Source organism: Coregonus lavaretus, assembly GCF_964263955.1.
Source record: "Coregonus lavaretus genome assembly, chromosome: 34".
NCBI classification, from domain to species: domain Eukaryota; kingdom Metazoa; phylum Chordata; class Actinopteri; order Salmoniformes; family Salmonidae; genus Coregonus; species Coregonus lavaretus.
In genome coordinates this window covers 31686218-31706023 of record NC_140021.1, presented here as the reverse complement: position 1 = coordinate 31706023, position 19806 = coordinate 31686218, and the positions used below count along the sequence as shown (strand labels likewise).

The window sequence follows — 19806 nt, the reverse complement described above, 5'->3', positions numbered from 1 at the left end:
CTTACCTCCTTCTTACCTACCAACAACTCCATCTGCAAATCCCAACATCACCTGCACACCTCAGGCCCTGATATCTGACACGGACCATGTGACACACTGTAGGCATCCCACTAACTTTATACTGGCATACTGAAGTCTCTCAACACAGTCAGTCAAACTGCAAAAAACACAGCAAATACAATATTTGCCAAAACATAGGCTCACTGGCCTGAAGACAACTCGCTTATCATCATCAACAACAAAAACAACAATTTAGCCTACTTTTCTGGCCTACTATAGTACTACTACAACTGTAATCTTAGTTATTTCTCCAAGCTATGTATTGGGAGTGAGGACGTGTGCTCATAGTTTTTTCTATTATTAGTAACACGGCAATACAATTAGCCAGTTAGTCAAATACCGACCCACCCTCTCAGAGTCTATGTCGAGAAAACAAAAAAAGTATTGCTCAATGTCACAGTGAGTGGATTAGGAAAACGTCTGAGTGAAATGAAAAAGTAGTGTCATGTGTAACCTTACCATTTCAAATTGTAAGTGGTTATTTGGCGTAGGCTACTCCTTCAACATGAACCATGTGCTAGAAAGGAATAGTTTGGTGACACACTGTAATCATTTACCAAACCGCGTGAAAATGATGTAATAATTAGCAGCAGCACGCACCTCACCTGTGGAAATGTTGAGTTGAAAGGGTGCTGCGCTTACAAACTGCGCGAGGCTGCCCTCTGGCGGGAAATCGTATTTATTTTTTTCAGTTCAGCTCTTAACTTTTTCTAAAGGCTTTAATTTGCTAGTACAAAAACCCTGTATAATATTATATTCATTCATTATATAGAACTATAAACATAAAACTATTAACATAAATCTAATTGCATGTAGACACTTCTGAGAAAGCAGGATGAGAGTAGCCTTCAGTAGCTTAATGCCTTTTGAATGTGTGTCAATTTATGGATAATAATAAACTGGCCCTAGATACTGGAAAGGAGACTGTAGGTCTACCCACTGTCTGCTCTTGGGGAACTGAAAGTAAACTGTTTGCTATTTTAATGACACAGTGTGTTTATAATTTCTTTGAAGTTCATATTAGCTCAAACTTTACTTTCCTGTGTATGACACAATCTAAAAAAGCAGGACAGACCTCTGAAATCCTAACTTTAGATAACCAGCTATATATCCACTATTAATTAATTGAGTACTGTGGGTAAACATATTGGCACATTTTGATTTAATGAATTAAGATAAATCTGTTATATTTAAATTCCAACCCTTCAACTTTGAATACTACTGTTATAAGTTATTATTAGTTAGACAGTCTATGAACAGTAATGCGTAACTGAGGTATTTAACTACCAAGCATTAAAGTACAGGCCACCTACCTACGCCATAGATGTCAATGTGAGAAAAGAATCATAGCAGCTAGGGACTATCTGTTGTTGCAGATGCACCAGTGTGGGTAAGTCCTGTTACTGGTGTTCTCAGCACTTGGTGTGAGGCTAGTTCCCTGTTGTTTATGCTACGACAGTGTTTTTAAAATTGCACCTGAACTGACACACATAAGCACACACACACACGCACACACACACACACACACACACACACACACACACACACACACACACACACACACACACACACACACACACACACACACACACACACACAACAAAGGGGCCTGACCCGAGTCATGACACTCTGCCCTCTCTCACTCTATTTAGATTTTATTTTGATGTATATATATATATATATATATATATATATATATATATATATATATAAAAGGAAATCCTACCGGTGATCCCAAAATGGGAAGAGCGGTGTGAATTTTATGGAGCAAGGTTTCCTCTCGGATGGAGGATGTTCCCAGCCAATCTTTCATGGATAGAGCAAACAGGAGTCATTGAGACGAGGAAGTGTGGACAGGTGCTCTCGGAAAGATTCAAATATCCACAGAAATAAAACACAATGGTCCATATTTATCATATTATCACTGCCAGTGAGAATAGTATATTTTTTCAATAGGAAATTTGATTGATAGATTTTTTAAAACAAAATTCTGGTTATATTAGTAGGCATATTATCAAAGGAAATGTGTATTATAAAATATTATGTAATATTGATGAATATATTTTTTATGTAATTTATTCACAGACAAAATAGTTTTGTGAATAGAAATGACCTTCATTATATCTTGTTTCAAATTATTATAGTCTTACAAAAATGTACTTACGTACTTTTTATTTGGCAATAAATGTCAGCATTCAGTCATGTGTAACTTTTCTTTTATAGGTGGTTTTGTCATTTTTTTGTCAATGAACTACAAAAATACTCTGTAATGTCAAAGTGGAAGAACAATTCTAACATTTGTAAAAAATAAAAATTAATGAAAAATAAAACACGAATATATCTTGATTTAATAAGTATTGAACCCCCTGAGTCAATACATGTTAGAATCACCTTTGGCAGCAATTACAGCTGTGAGTCTATCTGGGTAAGTCTCTAAGAGCTTTGCACAACTGGATTGTACAATATTTGCACATTATTCTTTTTTAAATTCTTCAAGCTCTTTCAAGTTGGTTGTTGATCATTGCTAGACAGCTATTTTCAAGTCTTGCCATAGAATTTCAAGCCAATTTAAGTAAAAACTGCAACTAGGCCACTCAGGAACATTCAATGTCGTCTTGGTAAGCAACTCCAGTGTATATTTGGCCTTGTGTTTTAGTTTATTGTCCTGCTGAAAGGTGAATTTGTCTCCAAGTGTCTGTTGGAAAGCAGACTGAACCAAGTTTTCCTCTATTCCGTTAATTTTTATTATAAAAAGCTTCCTAGTCCTTCCCGATGACAAGCATACCCATAACATGATGCAGTCACCACCATGCTTGAAAATATGAAGAGTGGTACTCAGTGATATGTTGTGTTGGATTTGTCCCAAACATAACGCTTTGTATTCAGGACATAAAGTTCATTTCTTTGCCACATTTTTGGCAGTTTTACTTTATTGCCTTATTGCGAACAGGATGCATGTTTTGGAATATTTGTATTCTTTACAGCAGGGTTCTTCAATTCCGGTCCTGGAGGGCCGAAACAGTTCTGTTTTTTATTTCTACCTGGTAGTTAATTGCACTCACCTGGTGTCCCAGGTCTGAATTAGCCCCTGATTAGAAGGAGAGGATGAAAAACAGAGGTGTTTCAGCCCTCCAGGACCGGAATTGAAGAACCCTGCTTTACAGGCTTCCTTCTTTTCATTCTGTCAATTAGGATAGTATTGTGGAGTGACTACATTGTTGTTGATCCATCCTCAGTTTTCTCCTATCACAGCCATTAAACTCTGTAACTGTTTTAAAGTCACCATTGGCCTCATGGTGAAATCCCTGAGCAGTTTCCTTCCTCTCTGGCAACTGAGTTAGGAAGGACGCCTGTATCTTTGTAGTGATTGATACACCATCCAAAGTGTAATTAATAACTTCACCATGCTCAAAGGCCTATTCAATGTCTGCTTTTTTTGTGTGTTTTTTTTGCCAATAGGAGCCCTTCTTTGTGAGGCATTGGAAAACCTCCCTGGTCTTTGTGGTTGAATCTGTGTTTGAAATTCACTGCTCGACTGAGAGACCTTACAGATAATGTTATGTGTGGGGTACAGAGATGAGGTAGTCATTCAAAAATCATGTTAACACTATTATTGCACACAGAGTGAGTCCATGCAACTTATTATGTGACTTGTTAAGCACATTTTCACTCTTTAACTTATTTAGGCTTGCCATAACAAAGGGGTTGAATACTTATTGACTCAAGACATTTCAACTTTTCATTTTTAATTAATTAGTTTTAAAAAATCAAAATACATAATTCCACTTTGACATGATGGGGTATTGTGTGTAGGCCAGTGACATGTGGTCCTCTGTAGCTCAGCTGGTAGAGCACGGCGCTTGTAACGCCAAGGTAGTGGGTTCGATCCCCGGGACCACCCATACACAAAAAAAAATGTATGCACGCATGACTGTAAGTCGCTTTGGATAAAAGCGTCTGCTAAATGGCATATTATTATTATTATTACCATAACAATCTCAATTCAATCCATTTTAAATTCAGGCTGTAATAGAACAAAATGTGGATACTGTGAATACTTTCTGAAGGCACTGTATGTGTGAGCTCTACCATGGCCTCGCTTCCCAATACCCCCACCTATTCGCCCTCCATAGGAAAACACAGTGGATAGGAAACTGACTGCTGATGTAGTCATCTTCTAATCACTACCCGCCTGGACACAAGCTAAAAATGCCTGGATATGCCATGAGGGAATTGGAACAAGAGTGCAGAGAGCTGATCAGAACAGCCCTGGAGTTTATTTACCTCTCTGACTGAATCTATTTTTCCTATGACCAAGCCTAGAGCTATGTAGATACATTCACAGTGTCTGCTCTGCTGTTAAAGATAGTTTTTATTTTAGTACTAGTATTTATTAGTTTGAACATGTTTACATTGCCCCTTTTCCTTCAGGTAGAAATTACATTGTGTACTAAATTAGCATACAGCTATAAAAGCTGTGTAGTAATATTGTATAAGAGTCTTGTAAGGCTGATATTGTCTCAGGAAATGGTGCTGTAGACCCAGAGAATCACTGATATCGCAACTGAGGTCATGACAAAATGAGGGGGACCCACATTCTTTTTCTACACCACCCACACCCACTCCTGTGAGAGCTATTTATAATTGTATGAGACAAGACAAGGGCCCGAATAAGAAGAAAAATAAACTATTGTGTCACTGCATGGAGCAGATATTGACTTGATGTGGACTATATTTAGTGGCAACACAACTGGACATTGGTCCTTCTGACAGACAGGGGCTATGAAACTGATCAGGCCCAGAGAAGGAGTGCATTTGCCTGGGATTATACATTAGAACAACCCTCCACACCAAACCCTGGTTTAGGCAGGGAACAGACACACCCTCCTCTGTTTCTGCAGCTGTCTCACATACTGTATATGTAATCCACTATCAATAACTTAATCGACAGCCGGCCCACGGGGCACACAATGTCATTTCAATGTGGAAATATGGGTAATAATTGGTTGAGACGTTGATCAATGAGATTTCATCCTTTATTCACATACTCAAAAAGACAGCCAGAAGTTTGTTGAATTCCCAATGTGTTATCACTATGCTTTCAGCCATCTAAAAGCACCACAAAGTTCAAATGGTAATACAATGTCAGATATTTTGTATTTGTACAATGAGTTAATGTGTTTTCCCTAATAGCACAACCAAATGACCTGGATTGCAGTTGAGATTACATGAGAAGTATAATGAAAGTGAGCAATGCTGTTTGAGATTATGTGCAGATTATTATGCTACATAAGAAGATATTTACAGTTACAGTAACCTAAAAATGTGGCCATGGATGTTTTACTCATTTTAAGGTTGAATCAATACTGTTACATTAGTTTGTAAGATAGCCTTAACTTTAGGCTATTAACTATATTACAAAAGTCAAATTGTGTTTTGTTGACGCAACCAAATATCAACATTTAAAGGAGATGTATCTAATGCTTGGATAGTTCAATCTTAGCCACTTGCTTAATCCTATTCTTTCACTTATATTTTGGGTTTAGTTGGATATGCGAATCCAACATATAATTTGTGAACTTGTCGACAAGTTAGTAGGCTATATACTGTATTGCAAAAGTGATATTGAATTGTGTTTGGTTGTCAATGCAAACAAATATCAACATTTGACACTGACAATGGCACAAAAGATCATTGATATGTTGGATTCACTTGTCCATCTCAACCAAACATCTAAGTTAAAGAATAGGACCAAATCAAATCAAATCAAACTTTAAATGCACTTTAAAGTTTGATTTGATTCAGTCCTATTCTTTAACTTAGATTTTTGGTTGAGATGTGGATGTGATTCTGAATTTATAAATATTATGTGGACACCTATATATTTGGCAGCCCAGCACGAGTTATCAGTGTAACTTTTTATCGTCAGGTTGAAATATCTTCACACCTAGAAAAAAGAAAACTCCAGGCTTAGGCTACGTCATAAGACTCAATTGAATAAAATAAAATAATAATTACAGGGGGCAATTTGGAAAAACGAATGCTGTGCTAATAGCCCTCTGGAATAACGCACATGCTGCAGTAATAATTACACAACCAACGTTCTGAGGTAATACTAGTCACTTCTGAATAGGGTTAGTAACCCTTGACAAATACTCAGCTGGAAGCTAGGGGGCACAGCCATTTTTCAAGACAAATGTTATTCATAAGACATAGCATGGGTCTTCTCTTTCTATTACAACACATTGATTGTGTCATTCATAAGGGACATAGAATGTTCAATAGTGTTTAGTTGTGACATACACTACCAGTCAAAAGTTTGGACACACCTACTCATTCAAGGGTTTTTCATTGTTTTACATTGTAGAATAATAGTGAAGACATCAAAACTATGACATAACACATATGGAATAATGTAGAAACCAAAAAAGTGTTAAACAAATCAAAATATATTTTATATTTGAGATTCTTCAAATAGCCACCCTTTGCCTTGATGACAGCTTTGCACACTCTTGGCATTCTCTCAACCAGCTTCATGAGGTAGTCACCTGGAATGCATTTCAATTAACAGGTGTGCCTTGTTAAAAGTGAATTTGTGGAATTTCTTTCCTTCTTAATGCGTTTGAGCCAATCAGTTGTGTTGTGACAAGGTAGGGGGGTATACAGAAGATAGCCCTATTTGGTAAAAGACCAAGTCCATATTATGGCAAGAACAGCTCAAATAAGCAAAGAGAAACGACAGTCCATTATTACTTTAAGACATGAAGGTCAGTCAATACGGAACATTTCAAGAACTTTGAAAGTTTCTTCAAGTGCAGTCGCAAAAACCATCAAGCGCTATGATGAACGGATGATCTCCGCATGTGTGGTTCCCACCGTGAAGCATGGAGGAGGAGGTGTTATGGTGTGGGGGTGCTTTTCTGATGACACTGTCTGTGATTTATTTAGAATTTAAGGCACACTTAACCAGCATGGCTACCACAGCATTCTGCAGCGATACGCCATCCCATCTGGTTTGGGATTAGTAGGACTATCATTTGTTTTTCAACAGGACAATGACCCAACACACCTCCAGGCTGTGTAAGGGCTATTTTACCAAGAAGGAGAGTGATGGAGTGCTGCATCAGATGACCTGGCTTCCACAATCCCCCGACCTCAACCCAATTGAGATGGTTTGGGATGAGTCGGACCGCAGAGTGAAGGAAAAGCAGCCAACAAGTGCTCAGCATATGTGGGAACTCCTTCAAGACTGTTGGAAAAGCATTCCAGTTGAAGCTGGTTGAGAGAATGCCAAGAGTGTGCAAAGCTGTCATCAAGGCAAAGGGTGGCTATTTGAAGAATCTCAAATATAAAATATATTTAGATTTGTTTAACACTTGTTTTGTTACTACATGATTCCATATGTGTTATGTCATAGTTTTGATGTCTTCACTATTATTCTAAAATGTAAAATATATAAAAAATAAAGAAAAACCCTTGAATGAGTAGGTGTGTCCAAACTTTTGACTTGTATATTGTGGTGTATCTATTTCTTTGGGTTTGTTTGTAAATTCGCTCTGGCTATCTACTCTGATTTCAGAGTACTCTCTCGTCTGAGTGTGCCAGAGGGCAGAATAAATGATGAATTTACGAATGCTCGACACCCGTTGAATATGGCCGGTGTCTGTAAACATCGGCAAAAAGTGTAGTTAAATTGTTGCCAGCAGCGCATTTACAGTCACCAACACTCTCATTTGTGTCTGGAAGTAGCTAGCAAGCTAGGCAATGTTAACCAGTTAACTTGGGTGCTTGACCGCCATTGTGAGTTCAGAATCCTCAGATCAACCCTACTCCTTGGCCAGAGCGTCCAGTGTGCGCTCTGAACGCTCCGAGAGCGAAACGCTCTGAATTTACAAACGCCCAGAACACACTCTGAGCGCACTCTGGCACTCCAGATTGAATTTACCAACACACCCTTTGTGTTCAGTACTGGCTAAAACTGTTTGTGACTTTACAGTATCTGTGAGTGAATGACACTTGTTTTACCATGTTTGTGCCCATATTTCCCCCAAAGCTGTATTTGACACTGTATTTGTGTTTGAATAAAGATGTATTTGTGAAAGGCAGCTACCTGAGGTGAGATTAGTGCAATGCTGTGATTAAGTGCTTCTGTGTTAATGTAGCGAGCCGCCCAGCCGAGCCTAGTGGTAATCTCCCTGTCTGCTCCCCTCCCACCCCGTCCCGGCCTGGCCGGCCACTCGCTGTCAGACAGACAGGCCTCAGGACACTCACCACCTCGCACAGTACACAGGAACACACATTAAGGACCTGTTTCCTGGGCTGTAGACTACGTCTATCAGTGTGTTCTCTCTCTCTGTCTTGTTCTCTCTCTCTCTCTCTCTCTCTCTCTCTCTCCTCTCTCTCTCTCTCTCTCTCTCTCTCTCTCTCTCTCTCTCTCTCTCTCACTCTGTCTTTTCTTATCCATTTTCTTGCCCTGTATTGTATCATGTATTTAAAAAAGGACAATTTGCCACACCAAAAACATCCATCATCTCCTATACATGTATCTGTGATAATATCAGCTGTTGATCAGTCTCTGAGGTTTGAGTCGGCTCAACATTTGTATTCACTCTGGAAATTCCAACAGTTCTCGAGCAAGCATATTTCGAGTCACCTGCCTCTCTCTCTCTCTCTGGCTTGAATAGTAAAACAGCAAATTTACTCAGCGGTTTGCTCCCATCATTTGTATCAAATTAGTGTGGTGAGATAACATTAGCTCTCACATGGGGGTCTACCTCCCCACCCCAGTCTGTACAGGTGACCCCCACCCACCAACTCTGCTGATCCTGAGTGCTGCTGTGGTGATAGTGGTCTGAGCCTGTCGTTATGCCAGCCATTAGCTATCACAACAGAAAGGCTAAAGTTAAACCCAGCTGCAGACTGAATTCGCACAGATTGACACCAATTAGACGGGATTCCCCAGTCTAGCCCTAGGGGAAGTGTGTCACTTGTTATAGAGGGGGTCAGCCTGGTCTCATAGACTAGACGTAGCATAGTAAATGTAAATCCGGGACACTCAAATTAGTATAATATGTTACGTTTGGTATGGTTACATAAGACAGAAGGTTACTAACCTTTTCACGTGTGAGTTCCAAATATCTCTAACGGTCACCCCAGCGTGAGTTTTTTTATGCGCGTGATGTCAGAATGCAATCACTGTACCTAAATGTGTTTGTTACGCAACAGGACAGTTAACCCGCGCTGCCCTCAAACCAAGGTACGTTGCCTGCTAATTATCTATAGGCTATGTTTCAAATTGTCAATTTAAAATTATTTTCTAACAAGTTTTATTTTCTAACAACAGCTTGAATTGAGATGTGTTCCGCCTTCACATAAGAAGTAGCCCATTTCACTGTTGCAGACAACTCATGTTTGAGGCTTTACTGAGCCAAACAAACTTCTCTCTTCAACGAGAGCCCAAGCACTTCCCCAGATCAAGTATGAAGACATTGTGCATCTCTTGTCAGAACAGGCCTTGAACAAACTTTTTCCCCCTGGCACATTTTCTGGCTGGCGCCCGCATTGCCTTCATTGTTGTTTTCCTTACTAATAATAACTTTGGACATGTGTGCGTTCCTATCAAAGTAAGTGCCTTATTTTCTGTATAATATAATATGCCATTTGGCAGATGCTTTTATCCAAAGCGACTTACAGTCATGCGTGCATAATAATTTTTTTTTTGTGTATGGGTGGTCCCGGGGATCAAACCCACTACCTTGGCATTACAGGCGCCGTTCTCTACCAGCTGAGCTACAGAGGACCACTTCTGTGTATCGTGTTGTTGTTTCTACTGTAGCATACCGTATGTATGGAGCATAATGTATTTACTGTTTTATTCACATGTTTTGACAAATCCTGCATTCCGATTCTTGCATAGATTGTAATGGACACATATGATGTGTTTAAAATACTTTTTGGAAGGTTGTTCTGATTATGATTAGTTAATGCTAAGCTATTTACCAGCTATGTGTGGCGCCATGTTTGTTGACATCATACAATGCATTCTGGTTGTCACAAAGATGTTATAACAAGGGAAAGTTCACTCGACTGACTTATGGGGCTTTCAAGAGAACTGGGAACACTGAAAAATGCGAGGTCAAATCATGACGTCAGTGATCTTCATGTCGGAAGGTCGGAGCTCTAGAAAGAGGCCTGAGTTCTCGAGTTGGAATTCCGAGTTGGATGATCATTCAAAATGATTTTCCCCAGTCTGAGCTAATTTTTTTCTGAGTTGTAAAGTGGTTATCCCACTGGCTATAGGGTGAACGCACCAATTTGTGAGTCGCTCTGGCTAAGAGCGTCTGCTAAATGACGTTAATGTGCCCTTGAGCAAGGCACTTAACCCTAATTGCTCCTGTAAGTCGCTCTGGTTAAGAGCGTCTGCTAAATGACTAAAATGTAAAATGTAAAAATGCACTGGAGTGGAAGTTTGAGATTTCCGAGTTCCCAGTTGTTTTGAATGTGGCATCAGATTGTAACTATGGGTTGCCAGCTCAGACCCCCCTTTCCAGGGGTTTTATTGCTATTTAGCAAATAAACTTCTCCTGTGTTTGCCCCCCATTTATTGATAAATCCCCCATCAAAGCAATATTTCCTGCATCATATCCCCCCATGATACCTTCTCCGATTTCTACCCCCCATGGACTTAAAAAATATGTTTTCAAATTAAATTAACCCCCCCCCACAAACCCCCCTAAAATGGTTTCATCCTTGTTTAGCTTTCACGCTACGGTTAGGCTAGGCAGTAGGCTTGTATTTGGGGTGATGATCTTTGAGTTGATAAAATTGTATTTGCTTTGTGATTGGTCAAAACGGTAAACGACTTGTCACGTCATGTGCTCCGGTTCTTGTATACACTGTAACAAGTACATCGAAGATTTGTAATATGCTGAAAAATGGCCAAACTAATTTCATATTTTTCAGTTAATGGGCGCAGCCATCTTTGACTTTGTTTATTTGCGTTTTATAGCGAATGGCATTCTGGGATTAGTGAGTTTTCACTTGTCAAACATAAACATGGCTGCCATCATAAAGAATTTAGCTGCTGTTAGCTTAGCTGACACGCATCTATTTTCTAAACAATATAACATTTCTCCCTTGTGCTCACCAGAGATGTGGTACATTGTAAACAAGTCTAGCTGTTAGGTCACTAACTTATGTTTAGTTCTTTGTCAGCGCAACCTGTTATTTATACTGGTTTATGGAATGAGTTTGGCTGTGGATGTGTTCCGTGTGATGTTTGGATGATGAAGTTCGCATTTATATTTTACAATGAAAGGTGAAATTGAGGAATACATTTGTGAATACCTTTATTTCCCAGCAGTACAAAACATTGTTTAGATTATTTTCAGACAACAATACTGTTTAGATACGTTTGTTGCATCATACTCCCGAGTGGCGCAGTGGTCTATGCACTGCATCTCAGTGCTTGAGGCGTCACTACAGAACCCCTGGTTCGATTCCAGGCTGTATCACAACCAGTCGTGATTGGGAGTCCCATAGGGCGGCGCACAATTGGTCCGGGTTTGGCCGGTGTAGGCCGTCATTGTAAATAAGAATTTGTTCTTAACTGACTTGCCTAGTTAAATAAAGATAAAATACGTTCTGTTGCTGCTGTTCCAATCACATATTTGTGATGGTACACTGCAGGGACAAGTCAACAATGATGACACATATGTGATCATACTCGTCAAACGGTTAAGGCAAAAACTAAAGTAGGGTGATTGAATATAAAGTGAACGTCTAGCAACCCAAAGGTCGCATGTACGAATCTCATCACAGGCAACTTTGCAACTACTTGCTACTTTTCAACTACATTGCATGTTAGCTAACCCTTACCCTAACCTTTACCCCTAACCCCTAGTCTAGCTAACATTAGCCACCTAGTTAACGTTAGCCACTTAGCAAACGTTAGCAACAACTAATTGGAATTTGTAACATATCATACATTTTGTGAATTCATTACAAATTGCAATTTGTAAAATATTGAACAAATTGCAATTCATAACATTTCATATGAAGTGTAATTTGTAACATCCACAAATTAATACATACCATACGAAACATAACATATTACACTAATTGGGGTGTCCCGGATTTGTATTTACTAAGTCTACCCTGGAGTCCGGGTTGGGGGTGGGGGTACAAATGTTTCACCTGTAGGGCATGTTTCTTGGAGGTGGAAGCGGGAAGCCTATCTGCGTTTTGTGTGTGTTTGGGGTGGTTAGGGGATTACTTTAACATGTTACAATAATACAATAAACAGAAAAAATGCCAGTCATATGCAATGCTGGATTAATGACCATCTTGCATGTTTTATGTGGGAAAAAAACACAATACGTTGAGATTAATTAAATTGGACCGGGACTTACCCACACTAGGATATGATTCATATGTAGAATGATAATGCACCTTTTTATTTTTCTCGAAGATTTCCAATCTCTAAAATGACATCATCATTATGTCCGTGGGAAGGATAGGGAATATTTACCTTGAGATCCAACCTCTGCTTGTGTTACATGGGAGAAATGTCAAAACACTGGACATGAACAAAGTGGAGGAATATACGCCTCTGGAACATGCTTCCTCTGAAGTACTAAAAATGGATTCTGGGGTCAGGGTGCTTGACACCTCGAAGAAGAACCTCTTCCTTTCAAAATCAAAGAAGAACCTCTTCCTTTCCACATCAAATGTCCATATCCTTTATCTGTTTTCTGAATTAATCCATGCTAAAGATATACTGATGAAAAACATATAGTATATTTGGCTATAAAAAATATATTTGTATAAATACGTTTAGTCCTATTGTACGACTCTCCATTATTTGGCATAGGTGTAGTAAATACACAAATATTGAATTGCCTCTGCCATTAATCAGGGGAGACTAAATCATTTAGAGACAGGATATCCGGGACATAAACTGTGCTTCCATGCTGCGAAAACAAGGCGTCACGTGTAAGTCAAACCCTGAGATCACCGCTATTCTAACCGGGGCAGGAAGCCGGACCAGAGCCTTCCACTGTGGACTAACTCTGTTGCCAGGTGAGCCGTTCCACAATGTTCCACAATGTTTTTCACCATGTATGTATTTTCTTGAGAATATACAAAGATTCAAATAAAATATGTATTATCTATCAAATTATTCACATGGCTGTGAATTGTAGGCCTGTGGAGGATTTGTTAAATGTAAAAATGATCCGATAAATGTTTCTACTATTGTTGTAAAATTAATCTAGGCTGCCACTAATGTCTATACAGTATAGGAATAAGTTATCTATCTTATGGATAAAAAACGGTTTCAACAAATTGGATTATTAATAGACTAAATGGTCTATAACTTCTACAAATGATGTAAATATTGATTCAAATAAACAATGGAAACATTGCACTAATAACTATATGGTTACTTATTACCTAGATGCAATAATATAATAATTTGTGTGATGCAGTATTTCAACAATGAAAAGGTAGGGTCAAGTAATTAAAAACTAAAAAACATTGAGGGAACATACATTTTGGTTCAAAACTTTATTTTTCAAAAGTGCAAAAGTATAAAACAGCTACACATAAAACATTAAAATAGCAACTGTACATTATTTATTATCAGAACATGTATTTATAATCCTCTTCAGGAGCTTTCTCATTTGCAAAAAGAAGGGAACAAAAAATAAAATAGAAACCAGTGTGTGAACAATCATCATCACCATTCAGATGTCATACTATGGCTTCTCAGCTCATACAGTGATACACATTGAACGCCCTTCACACAAAAAGAAAATAACATACTGCATTTGAACCCTCAAATTAAAGAGTTCCCAATGTTCCCACTGACCTTCAATTGTAACAGAATGAAAGAGAGAGAGAGAGACAGAGACAGAGAGAGAGCGAGACAGAGACAGAGAGAGAGAGAGAGAGAGAGAGAGAGAGAGAGGGAGAGAGAGAGAGAGAGAGAGAGAGAGAGAGAGAGAGAGAGAGAGAGAGAGAGAGAGAGAGAGAGAGAGAGAGAGAGAGAGAGAGAGAGAGAGAGAGAGAGAGAGAGAGAGAGAGAGAGAGAGAGAGAGAGAGAGAGGACAGAAATAGTGAGAGGAGACAGAAAGAGACATTTGAGGTCAGGTTATGTGCTGTAATAGCTGCAGTAGTAGAGACGCGATAGAGACAGGGAGGACCAGGAGGTTAGGAGTTGTAGTTATAGTAGAACACTGTGCTGGCATCAGAGAGCACAGAGGATATCAGGCTCTCAGGTCCCTGCATGTTGGCCTCATGTGCCCCATAAGACAGGCCTGTCATGTCCCCAGGTCTGGAGGAGTTCAGATACTGCTCAAACTCACTCCGGTCCACCTCCCCTATCAGCTCTGAGGGGTGCATCTGCTCCACCTGGTCTGCTGGGTGGGAGTCAGGGGGAGGGGAGCGCTGTCCTGCCCCATGGCCTGGGTGTCGCTTGGGGTGACTGGGGCTACAGTGCTGGCTGTAGTACATGGCCAGTTGGTTGAAGGAGGGGGGCATGGGGCCAGCCTGGGAGACTTGCTGCTGCTCAGTGGGGGAGGAGTGGTGTCTGTGGAGCATGTGGTTGGTGTGCTGGTTGGAGTGAGGGTCCTGTGGCGGGTACTCTGCCCCCTGGGAGTGGTAGGCGTATGCGGGCATCACGTGGCTCTCCTCCTGAGAGTGGCCAGGGAAGAACATGGAGTCTGATTCCACGGCGTCCAGTGGGGAGGTGTCGGGGGTGGGCAGGCTGTAGGGTTCGTAGGAGGCCCCCCCGAGGGCCTGGGCGTCGCGGTAGTGGACGAGGGATTGAGGCGACACCTGGTAGCTATGCTCATGGTGGTAACCCAGCCCCAGGCCCTCCTTATACTCCCAGCTGTCCCCAACCAGGGAGGTGCTCTGGTGGTCGGATACACCATGAACCAGGAACCCTGAGTCCAGACGCTTAATCCTCTTCACCTGCTTCCTCCGCCGGGGTCGGTACTTGTAGTTGGGGTGGTCCTGCATGTGCTGGACCCGGAGCCTTTCAGCCTCCTCTACAAAGGGCCGCTTCTCGGACACAGGAAGGGCTTTCCACGACTTCCCTACAGATCAAGAACAGAGTTCACATCAGTTATATGGCGGCATCAGGCATGCGGACTGGTGGTGCTCCAAAATAGCTATTTGCCAATTTAGTAACAACAGGAGAACACTGATTTCATAACATGATAACATCACTATTATTATTGATCAAAAGCAGTAATTGTTGTAATTATTCATTTGGAAATTATATTAGTTACTTACTCTATATTTCAATGGCCAGAGTAAGGGCAGATAGTTTCCATAATGTGCTTTTTCATGAAAATTAGGCCCTACTCAAATACTACAAACCAAAATCACTGAAGTAGGCTTACAATAATATTTATCATATTTCTCAAAGAATAAATACATTATGCTTTCACGTGACAACACACTGTTTAAAATAACAATAATTCACTAAGCATTTGGTCACTTATATATATAAAAATTAAATACTTGCTCAATAAGAAATTCACATTGGTCTTTATAAATATAATGGAAGTAACAGGCTCACACAATCAATTAAGCCTACTTTTATTGTCTTACCCAACATTTTGCTCAACTCCGCATTGTGCAGGTCCGGATTTTGTTGTGCCAGTCGCTTGCGCTCATCCTTTGCCCACACCATGAACGCATTCATGGGTCGCCGGATCCGCGGCTCAGTCTTTCCACGGTTCTGGTTCCCGGAGCTGGTCGCGCACGACTCGCTCTTCACTTTGGTGTCGCCGAGAGGGCTCAGGGGGTCTCCCCACTGACAGTGTCCCATTCCACGCATCATGACTGACATCGCGCACCTAGCCTGGGTCTGATCGTCACTGGCGTAACCCGCATCGGGACTACTCATCTCTGTCCTATCGACACCAACCGCAGCAACTCGCCCAAAGAAACGAAAAACAGAAGTGCCACTAGCTGTACAGGTATAAAAATGAATGTTAAGGCAAGAGTAACAATTCCAAACTGAATGGGAAATATCCGTCACTGTTAGATAATAGCCAGGAGCTGACTAAACTAGAGCTGACCAGCTTACCCTGAGGTGGGGATACTATAAGAGCATAGACAACCAATCACAATACGGTGGGAGTGCCCATTAGCCTACTACCCCTGAGGCGTAAAAAGTTTGAAGTAACCGCCTTCCAGCCTTGTTGGGGAGCGCGATACCACCCGTGGAGACGAGCACTGTCCTCTATGCATAATAGGAGCATTGCATTAGGTGCCCAAACACAGTTCAAGATGTAACAGACAGAATATTGCTACTGTGCATTTTGGGATTATGATTCAATTAGAACATCTTGCGTTCGTGAAATAAACGACACAAAATAATTTTGGATACATCATTCTAAAAGGATATAGGAAAATAATGTCCTACACCTATCAAATTGAGCAAATATCAAATAATGAATAGCCTAAAAGTCAACGTTAATGCACACAACAATTTGAATTCAACTAAAATGCTGCTTTGGTGAGAGACACTTTCTCTATTGCTCATGCACAATCACTTTCAAGTCTTATTTTCAAGTTTAAGTTTGAACTCTACCTTAAAGTATAATTTACTCTCACTGTTATTGAGATGTAAGCCTAATACACATTGACTCTCTCATCTGCGTAGGCCTATTGGGATGATGGATTTGGTAACTGGAAGTTCTAAAGCACAGATTTACTCATCATTTTGAGGGTCTGCCAGCGTTCACAGACAATGACTGAGGCTGGATGTAAATGATGTTGATAATAAAAAGCGTTCATAAAAATTGTTATATGGGATGCTGGTGAATACACATTTGCAAACAGTCGAGATTAAGTAAACACCCATCTATCGGTCTTTGTTGTCTGAAGAGAAGTGCCAGACCCCGGGCCACAGTTAGGGGACACAAGGGCCATATATAGTGGTGATAATTGGTTCTCACTCTTCAAGACCGAACGCCAAGCCTAGGTATGTCTTCTAGTGAAATCTCTTTCAACCATTTCCTCTCACCTATATGTATTTTTTAATCCCTGTCTTTTTTATTTAAAACTCTCATATTCTTTCAGTTTTGAGTTGGGATTGGGTCCAGACACTCTTCATTGTACATCACGCACTGGCACAGTACCAGGGAGAGGTCACTAATACACCAAAGTCTTTCTAATGGCCTGTTGCAGGTGAACTCTGTGAACACTCTCCTCCACACAAGTAACGTGGGTGTATGAGACATAGGCCTAGAGTGTGTAAGTGTATATACTTAGTCTTTTTATTTTATTTTTGCATTAAAAATTAGGAATAAAAGAAGTACAACTTTTTGAACAATACAGAAAGTATTTAAAATGTCAGAAAAATCACTTATTTTTAGCTAACCCAGATATGACCATCTTTCCACTGCTCACAAAAATGTTGTGTTAGAACACCATACCTTGCCCCTTGAAGTGTCTACAAGCCTGTATTGAGTCACCGGCCTAGATGAGACAGGACAACAAGGAGAGGTGAGAGACCTACTGTTGATTGAATCAGCTGCAGCCAAACAGCCATGCAGAGTATTAATACACACACAGACCTAACACCATTTTAATGTTTTAATAAGCAGTCGAGAACCAAGCCGTGTCCATAGTGGTCAGGAATAAAAACACCAGCCAGAGACTGCAGGGGTCCTTATCAGTGTCGGCAGGGCTTAACCTGCCAGCTCTGTCCTTTCTTCGTCTGTACGCAGGCCATTCCCATCATGCGGTGTATATACAGTCAGATACAACATGTCAGGCTTGAGCATTTCCTCTTGCAGGTCAAAGATGGCTGACAGAAATATGAGAGATGCTTATACAACCCCTTCGTGTTCCGTCCCGATGCTAGCAGGGGCTCCAGAGCACACTGGCTGACCCTCTTGAGGGGGGGGGGGGGGGGGGGGGGGGGTCGGGGGGTGTTAGAGGGGTCTTGCTCTGTCCCAGCCCAGGATCTGGTGCTATAATACTGTCATCGTCTATTTTACCGCTGATGACCTGATACGGTTTTCTCCCTCTAGTCCCATGAGACTGGACTGAAACCGCATGAGTTTGAGTGTGTGTGTCCCTTACGTAAAAATCACATTAATTTCACACGTGAACTAATGTGATCACGTGATCTTATGTGAAGCTAATGTGATAATATGTGACCAGATAAAATAATCATATGGTAACATGAAACTACACGTGAAAATATTTGAGCACATGTGAAAACATGATCTCGTGTGAAATAAATGTGATAACATGGGGATGCAAAATTTCAAAATGTGATGCCATGAAACTACACCTGACATTTGATGCAATTATACATGTGAGAGTTACATTTTAACTTAAAAGGTGGTGTTGAACTCTATATTTAATACATATCAACATATGGTTTCACATGTGAACAACTGACCTCACATTTTATTTTCAGCTCAACATGTGAAAACAGCTATTTCACATGTGAAATGTGTTTTTTTGTAAGGGAAGCAATCAAATGGTATGGGGGTTTTAAGGTAAGTGGTACGCTGTTCAGCTAAAATAGTTTAAACATCTTTAATCAATATGATTACATTTGATATGATACGACTTTTCAAAATGACCCCACCTGGGATTTGAACTCACAACCTCTGGATTTGGGGAAACTGATCTTTCTGCTGTGCCACAAAGTCTTTGGCATTCTCAGAAGTCTCCTACAGATTCATTACCTATAATACATCTCTGCACTTAGCAAAAGAGTGCCATCTGCACTGCTATTTTAGTTTTCAGTAAATCGGACTATTCACTCATCATTGATTTAATTTAATTATTTCAGCAATTTTAGGGTTTTCGGTACAGTTGTCTAATGTTGGTGGAGCATATTATGTCATTTTTGTTCCTGTGAAATCTCATGTGAAAAATATTCACATTTGAAATTTAATGTGAAATATCACCACATATGTGAGTGCGTGCAGCCAATTGTGCGTGTGTGAGAGTTTGTGCATGCACCCGCGTGTGTGCATGCCTCTCTCCTGGTGTGCTGGAAAGAAAAATACACTCTTTTGATGGAAGAAGTCATAAAGTCTGGAGTTGCGGCCACATTTCCTCTGCAAGGTGAGGTTCAGATTCCATCCAGAGGAGGGGAGGGGGCAATAAGGGGAGGCGACACGCCCCACGCCCATCCCTCATCCCCCCTCCTCCCGTGTCCCCCACCCCGTGCCTGGGGAGTCTGGAGCTGGGTGGGGGCCTGGGCTCTCGACGCCAGCCTCTGGGCTCTGCGCTCAGGGAGAGGTCACTTGGCTTGCTTACACAATGGCATTATCTCAGTTCCAGCCTCGGCTACTGCAGCGGTGAGCACTTCCTGTCCCTCTGCGAGCACTTCCTGTCCTTGGCATAGCAGCACAAACTGTCCGCCTTCCAAGCGAGTTCTGACACACTGTTGAGCTGCTGGTCGCCAGACTCGCTGTATAAATGTCTGTGGGCGGCTTTCTTGGGAATTGCACAATGCGACTGCAGAGTCCTTTGTGTTGAGTTGCGAGGCAGTGGTGTTAGTTTAAATCACTGGTACGGAAGGCGTATATATGTTAGCACTCAGATCCCCAGACACACACACAGGCTAAAAGAGCCTGAACTTGGTCAAAGCCATAGAAGGGCAAGGGGTTACCAATTGACTTACTACTCAAGTTCAAAGTTGATTGTTAAGTTATTGGAAATGTCTTTAGGTAACCCTAAATCAATAACACATCTGAC

The 19806-nt window shown here is 40.8% G+C and overlaps 1 protein-coding gene across 1 annotated transcript; it reads right to left on the bottom strand.

The window, feature by feature from the left end:
* Positions 1-14189: 14189 nt before the first annotated feature.
* LOC311108944 (transcription factor Sox-17-alpha-A-like) lies at positions 14190-16126 on the bottom strand. Its single transcript, XM_084151722.1, has 2 exons — positions 15682-16126; positions 14190-15161 (listed from the first exon to the last, which is right to left on the bottom strand). The coding sequence occupies exons 1-2, from the start codon at positions 15977-15979 to the stop codon at positions 14272-14274; spliced, it is 1188 nt and encodes a 395-aa protein (XP_084007848.1). The 5' UTR covers positions 15980-16126; the 3' UTR covers positions 14190-14271.
* Positions 16127-19806: the final 3680 nt, after the last annotated feature.

Bases quoted from the DNA above. Each gene is read 5' to 3' on its own strand.
- LOC311108944 (XM_084151722.1), bottom strand. From the start codon at position 15,979: ATGAGTAGTCCCGATGCGGGTTACGCCAGTGACGATCAGACCCAGGCT. The intron at 15,162-15,681 runs GTAAGACAATAA...CTTGATCTGTAG, and splicing joins GGAGTTGAGCAAAATGTTGG to GGAAGTCGTGGAAAGCCCTT.